This window comes from Idiotropiscis lumnitzeri, chromosome 4, assembly GCF_059441095.1.
Source record: "Idiotropiscis lumnitzeri isolate Australia: NSW breed Sydney's pygmy pipehorse chromosome 4, RoL_Ilum_1.0, whole genome shotgun sequence".
Classification (NCBI taxonomy): domain Eukaryota; kingdom Metazoa; phylum Chordata; class Actinopteri; order Syngnathiformes; family Syngnathidae; genus Idiotropiscis; species Idiotropiscis lumnitzeri.
In genome coordinates this window covers 13,452,242-13,471,487 of record NC_142394.1, presented here as the reverse complement: position 1 = coordinate 13,471,487, position 19,246 = coordinate 13,452,242, and the positions used below count along the sequence as shown (strand labels likewise).

The following is a 19,246-nucleotide window of genomic DNA, read 5'->3' as shown; positions in this document are numbered from 1 at the left end:
AGCAAAAAAGAGAAAGGACTTAACGACAAATATAGGGTCATTTATACCAACTGTACCATTTACAAATAAAAAACGTGTTATTTTTATTTTGCAATATAAATGTTTTTTTTGTGAATAGCACTTCTTAACTAAATTACTAAAAACAAAGAATCAACTACTATATGATCATGTACAGTAAACGGTACACATTCAACTGGATTTGTATTAAATGCAGTTTCGGTATTCGGTGCAATATATATTTTTTTCTCTTTCATCTGGTTATTTGATCAATGATGAAAATGCTTCTTTTGCATTATATTATATACATTTTAAATCTCTTGTTCTTTTCTTTCTGCTGTTGCAAGTTCGCTGTATTTCTTTAAATATGGTTATTCAAAGCTTTTTTCCCCCCCAACCGCTTTTGGGTCTCCTGCTGTAGACTAGCCTGCAGTTTTGCATGTATCCAATTTGTTTCCCCTCATAAATACACCTGATAATCTGATGAAAAATGTGCAACTTTCCAAGTCTAAAAATGCTTTCTCATTGGAACAACTGAAGCATTTGCTTTCCAAATTTTCAGATAAACAAGTAGATTTAATGTTAATTTGTAGTTTGCGGTGATGGAGAACTCAAGTTGGTCCGACTGAGAGCTGTTCCTCATGCTCTATGCATCAGTTGGAGCTAATGGATCTCATTAACTTGTATATGAGCACCAAATGAAGAGGGTGGTGAGAGCAACGCATGAAGAAATCTAAATTCTCGACCCTTTGGATGATTATGATGAAAGCCAAGGAATTATGCAAAGCTTCAACACCTCTGTCCATTTATTTCATCATGGGTGAAAATAATTTAAAATGCCAATAATCAGATGCCAAGTCCACTTCAAATCCTGCATTGTAACTAAATTGCTTGTTAAGCAACTTAACTGTGTAGTGTGTTGTGATTTATTCAAACCAAAAAAAACAATATAAAAAGCATGGTCAGGATATGACGTATGTAGCAACCATTCAGCGAGAATACAATTTGTTTCAGACTCAAACTCACCAGTCCAGTTTCTTCAAATCGCTTTTTATCTGCACTGTCAATTACATAAATCTGAAAGAAAGAATTAACACATTTTGTTCTTATCATTTATCTAATTTGCATGTTAGCTTCAGACTGTGGTTTGTCAGAGCACAGGCGAAAATGACACTTTATTTGATTTTTGGTCACCCACCAACAGATCTGTATTCTCCAGATACTTTTTCCAGAAAGGTCTGATTTTCCTTTGCCCTCCAATATCCCACACATTGAGTTTCATGCCATGGGAGGCAACGCTCTTTATGTTGAAGCCCTGAAAAGATACACAAAGCTGGAGTTATTCTCATATTCGCTTCGTTTACCGTACTCTCAAGAACCAAAGTGCTGGAACATACGAATGTTTGCCTCAAGTTCAAAAGCATCACAGGATGTTTGTTTGTTCGCAGGAATGTGATAAGGGATTAAACACGACAGTCACTGAGTTAATTAGCTGACGTTGAACAACAAGTAAACAAATCTGAATAGACAACACTTCTGTGTTTAGACTTTCATGAAATCTGATTTTTTTTTTGTATGGCTCAGCCAGTGATTAGCTTGGTATCCGCTGTCGATTTTTTTTTTTTAGCTAAAGTTGATGTCAATTGAGCTTTCGTACTATGTCCTCGAGGTCACATTACAACATGTGTCGCCTCACCTGCGTAGGTGTGATGGTGTTGACGTCCTCAGAAGCGAGGCTCTTGAGCAAAGTGGTCTTGCCGGCATTGTCCAAGCCCAGAAGAACTATTCGCACTTCCTGCTCGCTAGTTCCTTTTAGTTTCTCAATGACGGAAAGTAAGCCCTGCATGGACAAGAGGAGCAGGGGAGGCCTTTCAGATGCGATGTTTGTCTATGGCAAGTTATACGTACAGTATTGTATCGATGCACACTATCAAATATTAAGACTGAAACAATAAATGAAAACAGGTTTTTTGTATTATTTCATACTCCAGAAGTCTGCTTCAACATGAACACACGACAATGACTGATTCCCAATCAAGGTGCCTTGGCACACTATTGGCTTGAGAGAGAGAAAAACATCTGTATACTGTATCTAGCTATGCCCATGACGTATGTTGAAAGCTCTTACTGAATAAGTGAGTCATTGCTTCTTTTGAGTAGATGTTATCAGCTTTATTTTACTTATAAAGCCCCAGATTTCACAATGGGTTACAAAATGTGAATAAATTGAGTCAAGCTCATTATCAGTTCACTATTTCTACTCTTGGTGACATTTTTGTTTGGTAATGTGTCATGAGATTTTTCTTACTTTGAAAAAAATAGGCTCACTTGAATCTTTCCAAACCTTGACCAGACTTAAACTATTCTGAAATCTAAAAATAAGTAAAGAAATGTAATGCTTAGCCACACTGTTAAAATGAAACGAAATACTTAACGATGCACTCCTGACATCTGCAAAATCTTGACTTCCTCGTAATTTGAAGTCAAATCGCCCCTGACACAGAAAACTAACATCATCTGAGCCCTGTTTTGTAAGACGTAATCTGAAGCTTCGTTTGGAATAGCGTATCCCTTCATGTAACGATGCACGATGTAACGTGATTAGCCTAAATCAAGGTGCGCCAAACAATGCTGTGCTACTGAAACTGAGGCACTGTCGCTTTAAATTACGATAAAGTGGATGTCAAATTGTGGAGTCAATAAAACAATCATGAGTTTTGCCTTTACATTTTATCCAATAAAATAACCTATACAATACAACCAGATGCTTATTCAAGAAATGTCACAAAATACGTAACATGCTTTTCATCAAATACAAACAATCTGAACAAGAAACAACAAGAACAATCAAAAAATATTGACTAACCTGTGGTTGGATCACTCCACTGACCTTCTGAGCTTCTCCCATGGTGGCGCGTATCCTTTAGCTTGTCTGGAGGGCCGATGCTACATTCTCCAATGTGGCTCACTCATGCGTGTGACAGGCTAGCTAGCCGCAATGATACACACAGGCTCCTTTTTCACCCTCTTCCTGCTCAGAAAACCTGTTAAAGTTTAGCGTGAGCGTGCGTGATGCTTGTCTCTACCTGGCCATCGGTTGCCCCAAACCATCAGAGTGGCGATGGCAAGCAGGAAGAGGGGGAGGGCGAACGGGAGCAGGATTAGGAGGCCATAATTAGCCCAAGAAGTCCATACAAAGGCCACTCACTCTATCCATCGGCCCAACCCTCTCCCTCAGTCCATCCCTCCATCTCCACTCCACAGTGGCTTTACCTGGATTATCTCCTTAGCCACCTGCTACAAGAGGAACCCAGTAAACGTTCACACATGCACATTATCACACAGTTGGGACAGTCTGCCATATGGCTGACGGCGGAATGCCGCTAATGCAGCAAAGCAAAGATGAGGATTGACGGTAAAACTCAAAAGGATTATAGCATTGAATTTATTCCTGAGCAGACGCATCGACTCGTAACCCATTCTCACATCCACTCCTCTCCGGTGGAGGAGCTGATAGCGCCATCATCTCGTGTATCTTTTCCACGGCTGCCTGTCTAAAGCTGCTCGGTGTCTGTTAGGGAGCGTTCCTGTGAGCAGGGCATTCAGCGGGATTAGTCTGAGCACGCCTGTTCTGTGTCTGGATTAAAACATTTGAAGGCTCTTCTGCTCAGTGGGTGTGGCCAGTGCTATGTTACACAATGGTTTGAACTGTGCGGTGCAAATGGTCCAGAAAGCATTCACCAACACCTAAGCTACAGTTAGGTACCTTACGAAATACTGCGTATTCATGCTTCCAGTACATTTCTTCCTTAACTTGCAATATCAGCATTTGTGCAATTAGAATGAGATATGGCACTGGCAAATAAGTCAATCCTGATCAAATACATCCGTCTATTTTTCCACTTGTCCTCATTGGGCTCATAGATGAAGTCCAGACCATCTCAGAGGACTTTGGCTACGGCTTGGACTACTCACAGGCACATAAAATAAATGAATATTCTCTCAGTCGAACTTATGTAGACTTTTGAGTCTTGAATTAACCTAACATGCATGCTCTTGGAACCCGGGTAAGTACGGGGAGGACATGCAAACCCAAAACCTCTAAAGTGTTAGGGCTGAAAACCATTTGTCCATCGTGTTGCTGATATAGAAAAACAATATTGCCATATTTTGGCTCAACGACTAAAATTTATGATGGTGCAATTTATTCTGCCCCAAAATAAAAAAATTTTTAAAAAAAGAAACGACGTAGAGCCGTTGTGTTCAGTCAACTCGAACAGAAGTGAAATTGCGTGCTAACATTTAGGCAAGGCAAGGCAGTTTGTATAACACATTTCATACATAAGGCAACTCAATGTGCTTCACACAAGCAAAGACACAACACTTAAAAGCATTTACAAAAGAAACAATTTAAGACAATTAAAAGAAAAAATACTCAGAGAAGCCATTTCAAAGCAAAGTCAAGAAATAATAACAGCTTACTAAAATTACTAAAGGAACCTACAGCGCAAGAACAAGATTTTGGAAAAACTGATTATAGAAATGCTTTAAACGACCTTAATCGTTGGTTATCATATGCTGACTTCAGTTCTGTTGGCAGCTCATTCCATTTATGTGCACCAAAACGGCTAAAAACTAATTCACCATGTTTGCATTGAACTCTGGACTCCAAAAAAATGACCCGAGTCTGCTGACCTCAGAACGCTGCTGGTTTTATATTCAATGAGCATTTCTTTCATGTATTCAGGGCCTGAACCATTCAGTCAATTATAGACCCGTAGCTGAACTTTAAATGGGAGCCAGTGGACTGGAGTAATATGTTTTTTCTTCTCTCTTTGTTTGCAGAGCGCTGAATGAGCTACAGCTGTTTGATGCTCTTTTGAGGGAGTTCAGTCAGAAGAAGACAATTCCAATAATCAAGTCCACTGGAGAAAAAATCTCTTGATCTGCTTGGAGCATGCAAGCCTTCAATCTGGGTATTTTATTCAGCTCATAAAAGGCTTTTTAGTGATTGATTTGCTAGGACTGCTGAAAGTCAGATCCAAATCATCAATCAACATATCCATGTGACAAAATAAACAGGATTTGTTTCCCCTTTTTTATTATTATTAACGATTATGAGCGTAAAAGGAGCTGGACCACCATGGTGTGCTCCGTGTGTCCTTCCCTTTGTTTGCATGCTTCAGCTCATGCAAAGCCCAGAGGAGGGGTCGCATTTACCTAAAATAATGTGATTTGTCGTGTTTGCTTTCAATTACAATTTGATCAATAGCATTTTTGTGTCTGAATTGGTTCAATTATGTATAAGAAGCCAGATGCTATTTGCCTTACACAAGGGCAAGAGACAGATGGCAGCCTGAGCATAATGGAAACTACATTGTCATCATCACTTTGTATCCGACTGAACTTTGGCACGTTTGACTTTTTAGAGCTTTCTTGTTTCTTTCCTGACTGTATGCACTTTGCAGTCTAGTATTTTACAAAAGGGGATCATCGAGCCAGGACGGCCCATTTTTCAATAACAAGCTCAATTTATGTATTATTTTTTCAGGAAAAGTATATTAGCTTGTATTTTCTATTTTATCAATTTCTTTTGGAGAAATCAGTGACTAAATAATGATTTGAAAACCGCAACCCAAAAAGAAAGAATATGGCTACGCCCCTCACCTCGCTCCTTGTCTTTGTGGGAGTCATGGGAGTGACCGATCACAATTTTTTGAATCAAAATCATTGTAAATACGTTGCAAATAACTTGACCAACCGGCCCCAAAATGTATGTGGACATTTCTACTTTGGCCGACTTCAACCTCTGAAAACATCACAAAACGATTCACCTTTCCATGGCTGACTAAAAAGAGGGAATGAGCAGTTAATGTGCACTTTCTGACATTTCTTGTCTGTTTTCTTTGTACATTCACAGGTTGAAGTGGACAAGAGTAGTAATGTGCATTTTAATTTTGGAATTACAAAACTTAGACACGTAGACAGCTGACTCCCAAAAGAATAGCTGAGCTTCAAAAGAGGGCGTGCCAATTTGTGTATATCTCTTCCCCAAAATGCCCTCAAATCACTACAGAGTCTTTTCGGGGGATGAATTTTAGCCCTCATGTAATTTTTACAAACATACCTATTATATAAGTGCCAATGTTAAACTAAATCTAGTGTCCCTTAAACTCCCCACCTTCCAATCTTTTACTTTTTATTTAGTAATTACATGACGCACGTAGGAGTATTAGCGTGCCTACTAGGGCGTTCTAAGGTTTGTCGTGGTTTCCTCGACCCACTTTTTTTTTTAGCAAGATCCAGCAATCTTCTTGCTGTTAACAGTGACACCAAGTGGCAAAGACGCGTAATTGCCACCAGAAACCTTCACTGTGCATTGCCATATGAAGACGCCTTTTAATATCATACGTTTACTCCATTCCGCCTCCCAGGATCAATAGTTACACACGCACACACACGCAGGCGTGCACACGAGCAAGCGCGACTTTGTAATGGATCACTGCAGGTGTATTGGCTGATGTGCTGCTTTATTTTGCCCTGTTAGCAGAACAGATAAAACATAGATATCGATGGAAATTCACATTTTGTCGGATTTGAATAGTAGCAGGATGAGTTATTATCATAACTTTTTGAGATTTGTGTAGGGAATCATGGCAAGGAAGTGGAATTCAGTAATGCTGTTTTGTTGTTGAGTCATATTTTGTTAGCAGCACAGAGGGGTGTAAAAGGCAAAAAGAAGTCTAAAGCTGTAAACTCTGAAGATCGATAGCTACTTCATTCATCCACAAGGAAAATTTACTATGAAGTAGAAGCAGCCCACAGTGCCACTCGGTACCTTTGCAGACAAAAAAATGAATCATGGACTGCATCATTGGAGCAACAATATTCTGCATTATTTTAATCAGGTCATGCAAGTGCCTCCCACACAAAATGTAATTGCACAATGCCCAAATGCCCAGCAGAGCCCTGCTGCTTTTCAGGGTGCAGTCTGACATTAACAATTTACACTAATGTATGCCATGCGGCTTATGACTAAACTCCACTGTATGCGCTTTTCAAAGCCAAAAAAGCCACATGCATGTTTCCTGTATGTACAAGGGTACACAAGCAGTTCATTTGAATGTAATTAAACCATGTGAAACAATTTTACCCTGAATTAATCCTTTCTAAACCCTCTTTTAATCTTGACACTGCCTTCCACACAATAGTTTTGAGAGCGTATATTAGTGAGCTATTAATTGATAAGTCCCTAATGCTAACCATAAGCCAGACAAAAACATACACATACACAGGGAGTTCAATATTGAGATTCAAAATCTCAGAGCAGTGAGGCAGACATATTGTTGCGAAAATGTGCTACACAAGAGCTACCTTTTTAATTTGCATTGCATTTTACACGGGACAACCAAAGCGCTACTTTGAAACCCTGTGTAGTGGATGTGCCAACCACCTTTTCAACATGCTCCCTTGAAATAAACATAAACAAAATAAAATTTACATAAAGTTCATGATGTTAGTAAAATACATTTATTAAATAATTGGTCAACTCGATATATAAAATTAATTATAAATAAAGTCCATTTGAATTAATTTTAAAATCATACATTTTAACTTTTTTCCCCTCAAATTTCCTTTCTTTTCGTGTATTTTTAAAATCTAATTCGGCCCCTGAGCACATTTGTCCCATTCTAAAGTTTCTATTATGCATTGAAAAACAACCAGACAAACTAACTAAATACACCTTTGGCACAAATTAAGCAATCAACTAAAAGAAATGTCCGATTGGGGCATTTTTTTTCACCTCAGGCAATGTAAAAATAACACTTTAAAAAAAGGGATTTGTTAGCCCGGCCTTGGTCGCAAACGTTAGCAGCTAACTAGCAATTAGCTAGTGGTCTCACCTGTCATACTTTAGGTGAGATTGGCAACAATCAGGAGAATCAAAAGAGGCCACTCACTTCCTACCTGCCAGTTCTCTTCCGTTGCAACTCAGAAGCAGCATGGTTGCTTTCAAAGGTCTTTATCGTCACGTCTCCCACCTGGCCAAGGTCATCGCACACAAGCAGATAAGAAGATATGACAAGTGGCGAGCTGTAGTAGAAATGCACGGTGAAAAGGTAAGACAATTAATGATACAGGCCAGGGGCTGCTGCGCTACCAGCCAAACATTGGGGCGAGGGAGGAGGGGATTACTGTTTTGTACAATTATACCTAATTTCCTTCCCTATCGTGAGTAATAAAAAGAAATTGACCATGTACTTGGTTGATTTATTTTTTTAATATGATGTAATGCAATGAACAACATGTAATGCACATGAACGGAAATTTACTTTTGTGAATACTTTAAATTGATCATTTTGTTCCTCCTTTGTGTTCAAATACAGTAGGAAGTTCATCCAGTTGCCTAAATTGCACCTTGGCTTTACTGTTAACTAGTGCTGTAAAGCGAATTTTTAAAATTAATCTCTAAATATATTTCTGTAATTGCCATCTTTTTTTTTTCAACTACTCATTTTTTGAAGCCTGTGTGATGTAAAATCAACAAATATGAAGTGCATTTAAATTCAACGACTGTTCTAAAGGCTATCTCTAATCCTTGATAAATGGAATAATCTTTACCGGTATTTTTCTTGGAAAAAAATCTCAAAACAACACACTCCAACAATAGTGTTGGTTTGCAAGGCTCATTGGTAATTTGAGCAGGGTGTTTTTTTTCTGAGATAATGTGCTAAAGAGGTACAGCTAATATGGTTCCATATCTGAATTTGGCTTTGCAAATTAATTTTGAAGTAACTTTTAAATGAGTTATTTAACTGCGTTAAAAATTTTAAACGAATCCCCAGAGTTAACATTTTAATTTTGACAGGCCTACTATTACCACATACATATGAAACACCAGCTAGCTTCACTCATTTGCTCATAAAGCATCAACACCGCACTTGTACAGTATAGACATTCAAGACCCTACGATACAAAAATGACTTGTTGGTATTTTTTTTTTCAATGTAAGCCATCAACATGATGCTAAGCTAGAGTCTTATCTAGTATATTAGCCTAAACATTTTGCACAAACTGACCTGGTATCACTCATGGACAAACAAAGGTGTGCATTAACACTCCGCTACGGATACAGTTCACTAATATTAGTCATTACTTTCATTTATTTTTTGGCATTTACACATGTTAATGTTCGGGAATACTGGGAAATTAAACAATAAAGTAGACCATATGGATCGAGAGATACTTTTAAATTTCTCTTTTGACTGTGCTTGAGGTGCATTTAAGGACAGCCAACAAAGCAGGACGTCTCAAACAGATGGCACGCCATCAATTATGTAATTAAACCAGGATTCCACCAAATGGCACTAAAGTAATTAACGTTTTTTTGTGGGAGCACAAAAACGTAATGGGGATAGTTTATGGAAGAAAAAAAAACTGTAAATTTGAGCGGTGAATATGCAGCTCTTCATGGTAAATGAAATAAAATAAATATTACAGGTCTAATGTGCTGTAAATTCTGCATGGGCTAGATTAACGAACAAAACAGGCCAAATGTGGTCCATAGCCTGTGCTTTGCCCACTCCTCGCCTCAAGTGGTGGACCCCTTTATGAAACTGGTGTTACCGTATTGGCCTCAGCAGAACATTTCTAAAATTATCTTGATAAGCAATGAAATTAAACATGGGTTTTGTTTTACCAAATTAAAAAATGCCCCCAGTTTGTTCATTGATAAACTTTTTTTATGCTTACTTGCCTCTTAAATTTCCCAAGTGAAATATTCCAAACTACTAAGAGTGGCGAGCACATTAAAAGTGAGCAAGTCGAGTGGTTTTGGTTGCTTCAGGGGAGTCCGCTGTTCATTAGCCGCTCACTTGCATTTTTGTTTGTTTCTCAAGATGTTGCTTGCGAACAGTGTGATGTGATCATAGTAACTTTACTTCCTCTTTTGCGGCCTGTTGCTATGGTACGACTTCCAGGCAGGAAGTGACCAGGGGAACCCAAGTGAAGAGGTTTTGGGTGTTTAGGTGGAGATCTTCATTGTGTCTTCAGACACCCTGGGCATCATATTGTACTTGGACATCCAAGTGTGGTGTCTTGGTTACGATGGCAAAGAATTGTAATTCTCGAGGGATTCCTGTTGGCCACATGGTGAGTTAGTAAGACTACCGAATGGTTTTATTTTAGTTTGATTCCGTTAGTCAAGTTTTACACACTGAAAGGGTGAACTAAGGAGGTCCTCAGATATCGATGTTGAACGGTTTGGATGTTATTCAACTGACATCACTGCTCATAACGTTTTTGCGTGAAGCCATTTGTTGACCATTTTCTATTGCTACTAAGAATTGACAGGGAGAAATCACACAAGGCCTATTTGCCAATGTGTCATGTGTAGGCTGCGTGCGATCATGCCTGATGGTCCACTTTTGTTATGAAAAAGACCTGGTTGCATTCAGTTTTATTTTTAGAACTGGGCACTCGACGCTTTTCATTTTGTGTGACGTGACTGTTCCCGTCATTGGCAGTGCAGACTCTTGTATGAACATTTGCTCAGGTTTGGGTTCATTTCAAGTGTGCACTGATGCCTTTTACTTGTGGTTTGTCAAAAAAAAAAATGTGCTTGCTGGAATCCTGTGAGAAACACTTTGAGGTTTTCACCGTTGTTGTCACTGCTAAATGACGATGTTACTGTGAGCCAAGGTAACTTTAAGTTTGGGCTCAGCTTGAAGACATCTCGAGCTCCAAAAGCTGAATGAGAGCCACCCATCAGTGTCATAACCACTTCCTGCACGCCCTTTTTGTTACTACTAGAAATGGAAACAGAAACATTTGTCATGATTTTGCACTTTTAAATCTGCTCTTGTTTTTAAGATAACTTACTGGTTCTAGTAGATGATTTCAATTCAAAATATAAATGTTTTGCCGTGAAGCATATAAGGTCAAGCATGATCTCTTTTTTTTTTGGTTTTTGCGTTACAAATTTAGGCGTTATTAGTCTTGCCTCTTCGAATGATGGTCTGCTTAACTTGGACTGTACTGCGCATGAAGACTTCAAGCATCATTTTGACAAAAATAGAGCCACACCTACTTACAGATTTCCTACACGACATTTGATTTTGTAAAACAAAACAACTATTCTATAGAACTTAAGCTTTAATTGTGACAAAAAATCCTCCATTCACATTTTGATGCAGCTGCTGTGCGATGTTATATTATATAGGGATGTGATGCTGCTAAAATTAGAAACTCAATATTGATACCCTGGAAAAATTACAATCTTGCGTGAATTAAAAAAAAAAAAAAAATTAAATATTTTTATTAACGTGAGCAAAACTGACTGGTTTGGACCTCCTGCCATCGCAGCAGTAGAATGTAGAACTGCAAGCATGGTTGCAGTGAGGGCTCTCCATACTGCCAAAACCTGTTGGCCGGGTCGGCTGCGCTCCAGAGTGCGTGCGGTGGTCTCTGCGGGCACGTGCACCATAGTATCGATACAATGACATTGGTGTTGTGTTTTGATACCAAGTATTGATTCTTTTCAAAGCCAAGTTCGCTTCTTAATTGCTCAATAGCCGAAATAGGAAATGATTAGCTTCAAACTAGAACCAGAACTAAAAGATTTAAAAAAAAATAACTCTTCTTCTCTTTTGGAAAAGAATCTCACTTGTGAGCCAAAGAAAAAGCTAAATGTGTGCAGGTTACCATAAGCATCATCCTAAATCCATTTATTTCTGAAATGTTTAATCTCGGTTGTTAATGTTTTGCTTCCCCTGTGCAACTCAAGTCCTTTCCAAATCTTTCACTTTCTCTTAACAGAGCCTCGCAGTGTCAGACGGAGGTGAGCATGAAGTGCCTGCTAATCGGAGAGTGGAACAAGTCGATGCAAGAACATATCTGATTCAACCTCATTCTTTGTTTTGCTTATGCTTTCTGGTAAATGGGTGTGTGTGTTATGCTGATGTGTGCAGAGTTGAATATGTCTGCACGGAGCAGTACAGGCAGCAGCTGCAGCCTCCCTGGGACTCCTGGCGGGGAGGCCTGTCTGGCCAACAGTGTGCTAAGCTGGGCTGTCTCCTTTGAGAAGCTGCTGGAAGACCCGAGTGGAGTCAACTACTTTACAGTGGGTTGCAACATTTAATCAAAGGGGAGGTTTTTCTGTTGCCAGGTAGGCGTGCGCGTACAGTAAATTGCCTTGTGTCCATTTATTGCAGGCTTTTCTGAAATCTGAGGTGAGTGCGGAGAACATTTTATTCTGGCAAGCGTGTGAAAATTTCAAGAAGATTCCAGCCACATCATTGGACGAGGTATGACTCCTTCCCCTCCCTTTTATGCTGATGAGATTTAGATTGGTCTGAGGATCAGGTTGCAGTGAAGCAAATGGAAAACCTTATTTGAGTTTGAAAAAGAGACTAAAACACAATTACAGGCTTTATAAAAGTGCACAATCAAAGACGTGATGCTTTTTTTTGTATCGTCTCTGATGAATCTGTTAAATTTGTAGTTGAAGACAAGCGCTCGCTCCATCTATGAAATTTACTTGTCTGAAAATGCTCCCCACTCCATCAACATTGATGACACAGCCAAGAAAGGTGAAAAGGACTTGGAACAACCAACTCCTCATATGTTTGACAAGGCTCAAGCACAGGTGTGTTTAAATGACAATTGACACAACACCGACAGCCAATTAGGATGTGGTTTAACTTTTTGTTTGCTTTTGTGTGCCAGATATTTAAGTTGATGAAGATGGACAGCTACAGACGCTTTGTGCGTTCTCCTCTCTACCAAAGCTGCACTTTGGCCAATGTAGAAGGCAAACGTTTACCTGCGCTGTCTGCAGAACCTTTTCGCACGGTCTCCTGGGAGGATGTGGTCAATCGAAGCCCGGACCTAAGTGACAAAAAGGTAGCGCCAGGCAGGGAAGGAAGATAAATCAAAAGTCAGTGCATTGGTTTGCAAAACGGATCCGGGATGTGAGTTTTAATAGCCTTGTAATGAGGTCATTACTGTCTCAAATAGAGCAAGAAGTCAGATGAAAGCGCTTCTCCAGCTGGCAAGAGCAACAAACAGCGACAGAAAAGAGGATCCTGGGGAGGTGTGATCTTTTATTTGATTCCCTTTTACTCTACTAAATTAGACTTTGATGTGACTCATTCAGCTTGATCTCACTTAATTGATTTTTTTTTTTGTCGAATTTTAGATTCATCCCACAGCAATGTTTCCCTTTATCACAGAGAGCATAAAGCTGTCAAGTCGAGCAGTAATGTGGAGCTTGACTCCCTCTACAGGTCAACAGAGGTCAGTGCGCTTATCACGAATGAATGGTTTGAGTTATTTATCCCTTTTATTGAACCAAATCACATTTTACAAAATCTTATGCCATATCACCAAAATTATACTTTTTTTTTAAACTGATCTCCCAAATTTACTTACTTGATGTGAAATCTGGCTTAGATTAGTTGAACTCATGACTGATATAATCGCAGGAATTGAAGGAATAAGCACAGATCTGTAACAGCGGCGAGTCTTTTCTTTTTCAGTTTTTACGGCAGTTCTGCTTGCAAATCCCACCTGTTTTGTGTGCCCCCACTAGTCTAAACGCACTATTCTGATCAATATGGTATTTCTTGAATATCAACATCCACCCGTTTTTAGCCATCTCAATAGGCGGCCATTTTACCACTTGTGGTCAACTGAAAATGAAATCACGAAGCCTAAGGGCTCAGCTTGCGAATGTCACATGACCAAAACAGGTAAGCTGTGATTGGTCGTTACCTGAGACCTTAGGCACGATGATGTCATTTTCGCTTGACGGCATTGGTGGGTGGTCAAATAATTTTGAATTCTACACATTCATTTCACATTATAGTCCGTGTTATATTTCTTGGTGAGTATTTATCCAATTAGAATTCAGCTAGCTTTTGTTGCCATTCAGAGTTCATAGTACGCTGTGACAGTGAATGGGCTCTTAAGTTGATGGACAGTTGCGATGGCCAATCAGATCGAGTTAGTGAGCCTTCTCGCAGGCCTCGCATTGAAGGTGCGAACGTGTCCTGTGATTTGATAATCACTTGAGAGGGCTGCGTTATGCGGAATCAACAAATTGACACCAGACAGTCTCACCCGGTAACCATTAGAAAATCTAAAATACATTTTTGGTATTTTATCCCACGGTGACCGAAGGAGAAAAAAGTGTGGTTTTGATTGCAGATATATTTGCAAGACCATTTTCAAAAGAAGCTAGCTGAGGTGGTCCAACACCTAATGGTGCATAAGTATGCGTCTGTATATTATTTCTGATTCTTCAGCCGTGGTGTCCTAAATGATAATATGAGAGGCGTTTATTCAGGTCGAACTAAGTCTGAGTTTACTGAAGGCCTTGGTGTGAAATGCACGGCCCGCCACTGCTTGAAAGCAAGTGGCAAAATGGTCGCCCCCTGTGACGGATTAAATGGGTGAATTCGCTGTGGAATTCATATTCCACAAATGTGATATTAATGCAAATGCCATGTTTGGACTAGTTAGGGTACATGGGACGTATAAAATGTTTGACTTGTGTAAGATGGGCTGAGGATAGTTAATCAGTTTGTGTATTTATAATCATGTTTTTATACACTCATTCATGTTTAAACACACACACATAGACACTTACTTGTTATTTTAGCACACACGCACACAGACACTGTATCCTGATGATGTGTATAGTTAAATTGACCTTTACACTGTGAGTTGTGATTCTCTGCCTGCTAGAGTTACTGATGATTAGTTATTGATGTTTTCTGTCTTCTGCTGATTAGTTTAGTCTAAAACAGACCACCATTGTTAATTAATCTCCTGTATTCTGGTGATTTAGTTTAGGCTAAACAGACCTTCATTGTATTCTAATTTCATGTGATTCTTGAGTCAAACTAATAAAAGCCGAGCCGGTGAGAAGAAGAGAGGAGAGGAGTTACATGGAGCGGCTGCGAGCAGGCGAGCTGCTGCTCGCGGCCTCTCTGTCCCACTCTTTTCCCCCGCCGGCGGTGAAAATGAACAGCGGTGTCTGGTTCCTCCTGGCCATTCAGCTAGCGTTTTATTTCGGCCGTTACATTTAGTAAGTTATTTCAGTAAGCCCTCCCAAAATGGGCATTTAAACCTGACACTTGACTTCCCCTTTAATGTGCACTGATGCAGTGTGGCAGCCTTTAACAGTAGCGCTGTTATAGTTTTTAGGTATTGTTTTCATAAGTTTAGTTCTGACCTTCTATCATACAGAGGTGGATGAACAGGGATATAAATTAGATGAAGGATCTCTGCCAGTTGACAGATGTCTCAAAATGTGCCCAAAATTCTTCAGAACGGCCAATCGTGTCCTCGCTCCCCGGAGCAAGCTGGTGTCTCTGGAGGACGCTGTGGGGTGGAGGGCGGCTACTGCTGTGTCTACCTGCCTGATGGTAGTGCCTCCTTGGCGCCGACCCCTTTTGGCCTCCCCATCAGAGAAATGCTGGCTGGCCTATGTGAGAAAAGAGGCTTCTCACTGAAAGATGTCTACATCTACCTTCAAGGCAAGGACAAGGTGAGGACTTGTATGACACAGTCCATCAGAAGAAGGGAAGGAATTTCACATGCCAAATTTGCTTGGTAACAGGTGTTATGAGACAATTACCCTTTGCTATGTATGTTAATTTTTCAAATAGTCTGAATGACATCTCTGAAAATCACACTTTGGTCCGTGTTCCCTTGCAGCCATTATCACTGGACCAGGACTGCTCTGTACTGAGAGATCAGCAGGTTTCACTTGAGCTTCGGGTGATGTTTGTGTGAGTCAATATTCTTGACTCATTTCTGTGTGTTATATTGGGTCTTTCTCACCCTAGTAGGCTTACACGCACGCACGCACATACCGCAACACTTCTGTTGTCACATTTTTCGAGGGAAAGTCCACGTTTTAACACTTGACACGGTCTTGGGAATGATTTGTGTTATGATTTGCAGTCAATGCGAAGTTAGACGGCCGTGTGTATGACAGATTCGTGTATGACTGAAGCCTTAGCTTGACTCATTTTGATATCCTGTTCTAGCTTTTTCTTCACGAAATTGTTTTTGCGTTTCAGATTGGTAAATATGTATACTGGAAAGACTGGTGGAATCATGGCAAAGTCCAGTAAGACACTGCAGGACGCCCTGTCCACGGTGTTACAAAAACATAGTTTACAACCTCACGAGGCCCTGGTTACCATTGTGAGTATTTGAAGCACAAACAATTTTCTTTCTAATTTTTAAATTGGTGTGCGTGTATGCAATTCCACTGAAACTGTTGATGTTCCATTGTTTTTATTTTAGGTTGGGAGTGACAAGTCTGTGAGCATGAACACTACTGTTTTCAAATTAGCCAATAAGACACTCCGGCTTGACAGGGCGAGAGGTATAAATGTCAACTTGAATACTATTGTTGATAGTACTTGTCTAAATACTTTATCCTAATGATTGATTTACATGCTTGCCCCCTTCCCCCCCACACACACACACACTTCCTGTTCATTGACTTGTTTCTTTAATGCACCCTCGAAAGAGTCTTTTCACCGTCCACTTAACTGTCCTACGTTTCTTCCTGTGTTGCGGTCGATGTGTCATCGTTCTTAGCCCGATATTCTTGATTAGCGTGCGTCTCACTACTTCCCTCCACAATGTCCGAGTTCATTTGGTTTGCTGAATGCTATGCCATGTCTAGTTAACACCCCCACTTGAACTCCTGCTGAAAGACCAGCACCAACTTCACTTTAGATCAGCGACGTTCGCCTCAACTTCTCACACTTGCTGTAGAAAGATGCGTATACATTATATGGTTATAGCACGAGAGGTCCCATTTAACGGAACATCTCTACAGCCTTTTGAACATTACTTCCAAATTCTAACTGACATGAAGAAAATGTGCCTTTTTTTCCGCCTTACAACACTAATTTAACACAAGCCTTTCTCTTTTTCCTCTTTTCCTTTGAGCTTGGCCTCTTAAGATTTTTATTTTTTTTTCACATTAGGAACTGACTTTGCATTTTACATTTGAGCAGGAACGGACCAAAGCAATATCACGAGAGCCAGTGGAACTGCTGCTGCCACACCGGTGAGAAAATGTCTGATTAGCAACATTAATTGCTTTACAGTGCTGCCTCGCTATTTGCATGGAATTGGGACGGAGCCCTGTCGCAAACGGTAAAAACCTGTGTAATTGGTGGCCACCCCAAAATGTTTCTAATTGCATTTAAATGCCACAAGATGGCAGAAAAAATGTTGATGCGGCCATTATCGGGACTAAAATGACTGAATCTGTTCTCTTCACTAAAACATAGTAACTCAGGCACAAGATGCTGCCAAAGGAAACATTCTAGCTGTGTGACATTAGTTACAGTAAAGGCAAAAATTCCATGTTTGTGTTGACTCCCACGGAGTTGCTTTTAACACATTTTCAGAGTATATATGGCACCACACTCTCCAGAGTTAAATCAACACTATAAGTTTTGCTGTGAAGTAAATTCATATGAAAAATTGCATGTTTAAAAAATGGCAATAATAGTAAATCTGTTGTAACCGCTAAATTTCCTGTCCACGATCAGGAAATGATTATTTTATCTTTAGACGGCTTTGACCTAAGCACAAAAATGGCTAATAGGTGAGTCTTTAGCGAATGAGTCTCGGCTCCTAAATAAAATTCGCTAATTGCCGAATTTGCAATTATTGAACCACCACAATGTCGGGTTTCACTCTAGCGTGTACAATAGTTTTACTAGCCCCTTAAACACTAGTAGAACACAAGTGCCTTCACAACAGCAAGTCTTGAATGGCAGATGTGGGAGTACTTCTTCCTCCTATAACATGTTGGCTGTTGATTTGGAATTGAAATGTTGCCTAGTCATTTTTGAAATCACATAATGTGACTCCTTTTTCTCTTGGATCCAGGCAGGATCAGGTTGTCTAGAAGCCCGGTTGTCGCCTCAGACCGACAAAGCGAATACTTCACCAAAGCCCAGTAAGAACCCCGACATGGATGGTAGGACTCCTTAGCAGTAATGTAGGAAGGACGAAAGTGCCAGGCTGCTAAGACGGCACCAGACAAATAGAAAAGAACACCCCTGATTTCTTGTCAAAAGAAACATTTAGTGTTCTGAATAGCCTTAATTTCCTCTAAAGGTTTTACACCTAGTTGAATTGATGCTATTTGAGTGAATGCCAGGTTGTGCGTGCTCTGAACATTAGGACTCCTGGACATGCTGACGAGGGCCCAGTGCAGCAGGGTCGACGACCAGCGAGGTCTTCTCACCAAAGAACAGCTCGAGGTTCCTCTGTTCCTGCAGCTACCCGCAGACCAGGGAAACGAGCCGCAGTCCAAAGAGTCGTACACAATCGCCTGTTCTACTGCACATCCAGACAAGGTTACTGAGAACTCGCCGCCCTCTAGTTCAGCAGAATCTGAACACAAAGATTTGCGGGAAACATCTGTATGAAAGACCTTGCTTTTGGAACGGTGGAGAAAACATAAATGTAAAGAACATGTTTGACAGTCATGAGGTCACATGATTTTTGTGTCGCACTTTTTTTTGTCACTGTAAACAAATAAGCTGGCAGGCAGCATTGTGCTCCGTCTTCTACTGAAGTTTGACTCTAAGTAGAAGAAAAAGAAGGCATGGGGATACATTGGACAAACACTACACTTTATAAGGAGAGTGTTTCATGTGAAATATTTTAATTTAGCTAAATGAAAGTAGCTTGCTGTAAATGCCTTGGCGCTGAGTTTCACTTCGCATTGACTATCAACTATAGCTACGTGGGACTGCACAGTTTTTGAAGAATATTGCATGTTGTGTCAAAATGATGTTTTAAGTTTTGTTTTTTAGTTCGAAGGGACTTCATCCAGTTTGCCTGCTTGGTTTCCTAATGATTGCTTTTTTTCCCAGTATTTTGTTTGCTGTGATGGCACTTTGAAAAGTCCTGCTCTGCTGCCAGTTGACACTTGTAATTCTCAGGATTATAATCATCACTTAGTGTTGTATTGCAGGAAGTCAATAAGTAGGTTTAACAGCTCAGAGGGGAATGATCCAAACAATTAAAATCTTGTCAAATACGAACACTTCTCTCTTCTATTTACACGTCGTACAACACAACTGCAATCCATAACACATTAAATGAAACAGAATTATGACTTGTACTTGGACCCATACAGTGTATGGCCGTGTTGGCCCCTTTATGGTTAACTTCTTAGACTAATAGACTGCAGCAT

At 40.0% G+C, this 19,246-nt stretch overlaps 3 protein-coding genes across 6 annotated transcripts in view; 1 reads left to right on the top strand and 2 right to left on the bottom strand.

Moving 5' to 3' along the window:
- Positions 1-3,756, bottom strand: part of arl3l1 (ADP ribosylation factor like GTPase 3, like 1) — a 4,696-nt gene extending 940 nt beyond the window's left edge. Inside the window, exons 1-4 of the mRNA XM_088292486.1 lie at positions 2,864-3,756; positions 1,694-1,837; positions 1,196-1,312; positions 1,024-1,074 (exon numbers count right to left, since the gene is read on the bottom strand). Coding sequence (XP_088148612.1) covers positions 1,024-1,074; positions 1,196-1,312; positions 1,694-1,837; positions 2,864-2,905 — 354 coding nt within the window. The 5' untranslated portion in view covers positions 2,906-3,756. The remainder of the gene's footprint in view (positions 1-1,023; positions 1,075-1,195; positions 1,313-1,693; positions 1,838-2,863) is intronic.
- LOC148338202 (uncharacterized) overlaps positions 1-8,088 on the bottom strand; it is a 13,940-nt gene extending 5,852 nt beyond the window's left edge. Inside the window, exon 1 of one of the 2 annotated variants that reach the window (XR_015842775.1) lies at positions 7,959-8,061. Coding sequence is in view for 1 of the 2 variants with exons in the window: in XM_088292487.1 (XP_088148613.1) it covers positions 7,966-8,002 (37 nt within the window). In the remaining variant the exon portion in view is untranslated. Of the gene's footprint in view, positions 1-7,958 lie in introns of both variants that reach the window. The other variant, XM_088292487.1, reaches the window with a different exon arrangement.
- rgs14b (regulator of G protein signaling 14b) lies at positions 7,915-19,094 on the top strand. Of its 3 annotated transcripts, none has more exons than XM_088292485.1 (15): positions 7,915-8,117; positions 11,815-11,836; positions 11,967-12,118; positions 12,210-12,302; positions 12,500-12,643; positions 12,724-12,900; positions 13,015-13,090; positions 13,196-13,293; positions 15,332-15,550; positions 15,721-15,794; positions 16,089-16,215; positions 16,318-16,399; positions 17,043-17,095; positions 17,929-18,019; positions 18,226-19,094. In XM_088292485.1, the coding sequence occupies exons 1-15, from the start codon at positions 8,001-8,003 to the stop codon at positions 18,471-18,473; spliced, it is 1,773 nt and encodes a 590-aa protein (XP_088148611.1). In that variant the 5' UTR covers positions 7,915-8,000; the 3' UTR covers positions 18,474-19,094. The 3 variants fall into 3 exon arrangements, with proteins under 3 accessions (XP_088148611.1, XP_088148610.1, XP_088148609.1); XM_088292484.1 differs by lacking the exon at positions 7,915-8,117 and adding an exon at positions 10,012-10,149 and having other exon boundaries at positions 17,929-17,998; XM_088292483.1 differs by lacking the exon at positions 7,915-8,117 and adding an exon at positions 10,012-10,149.
- Positions 19,095-19,246: the final 152 nt, after the last annotated feature.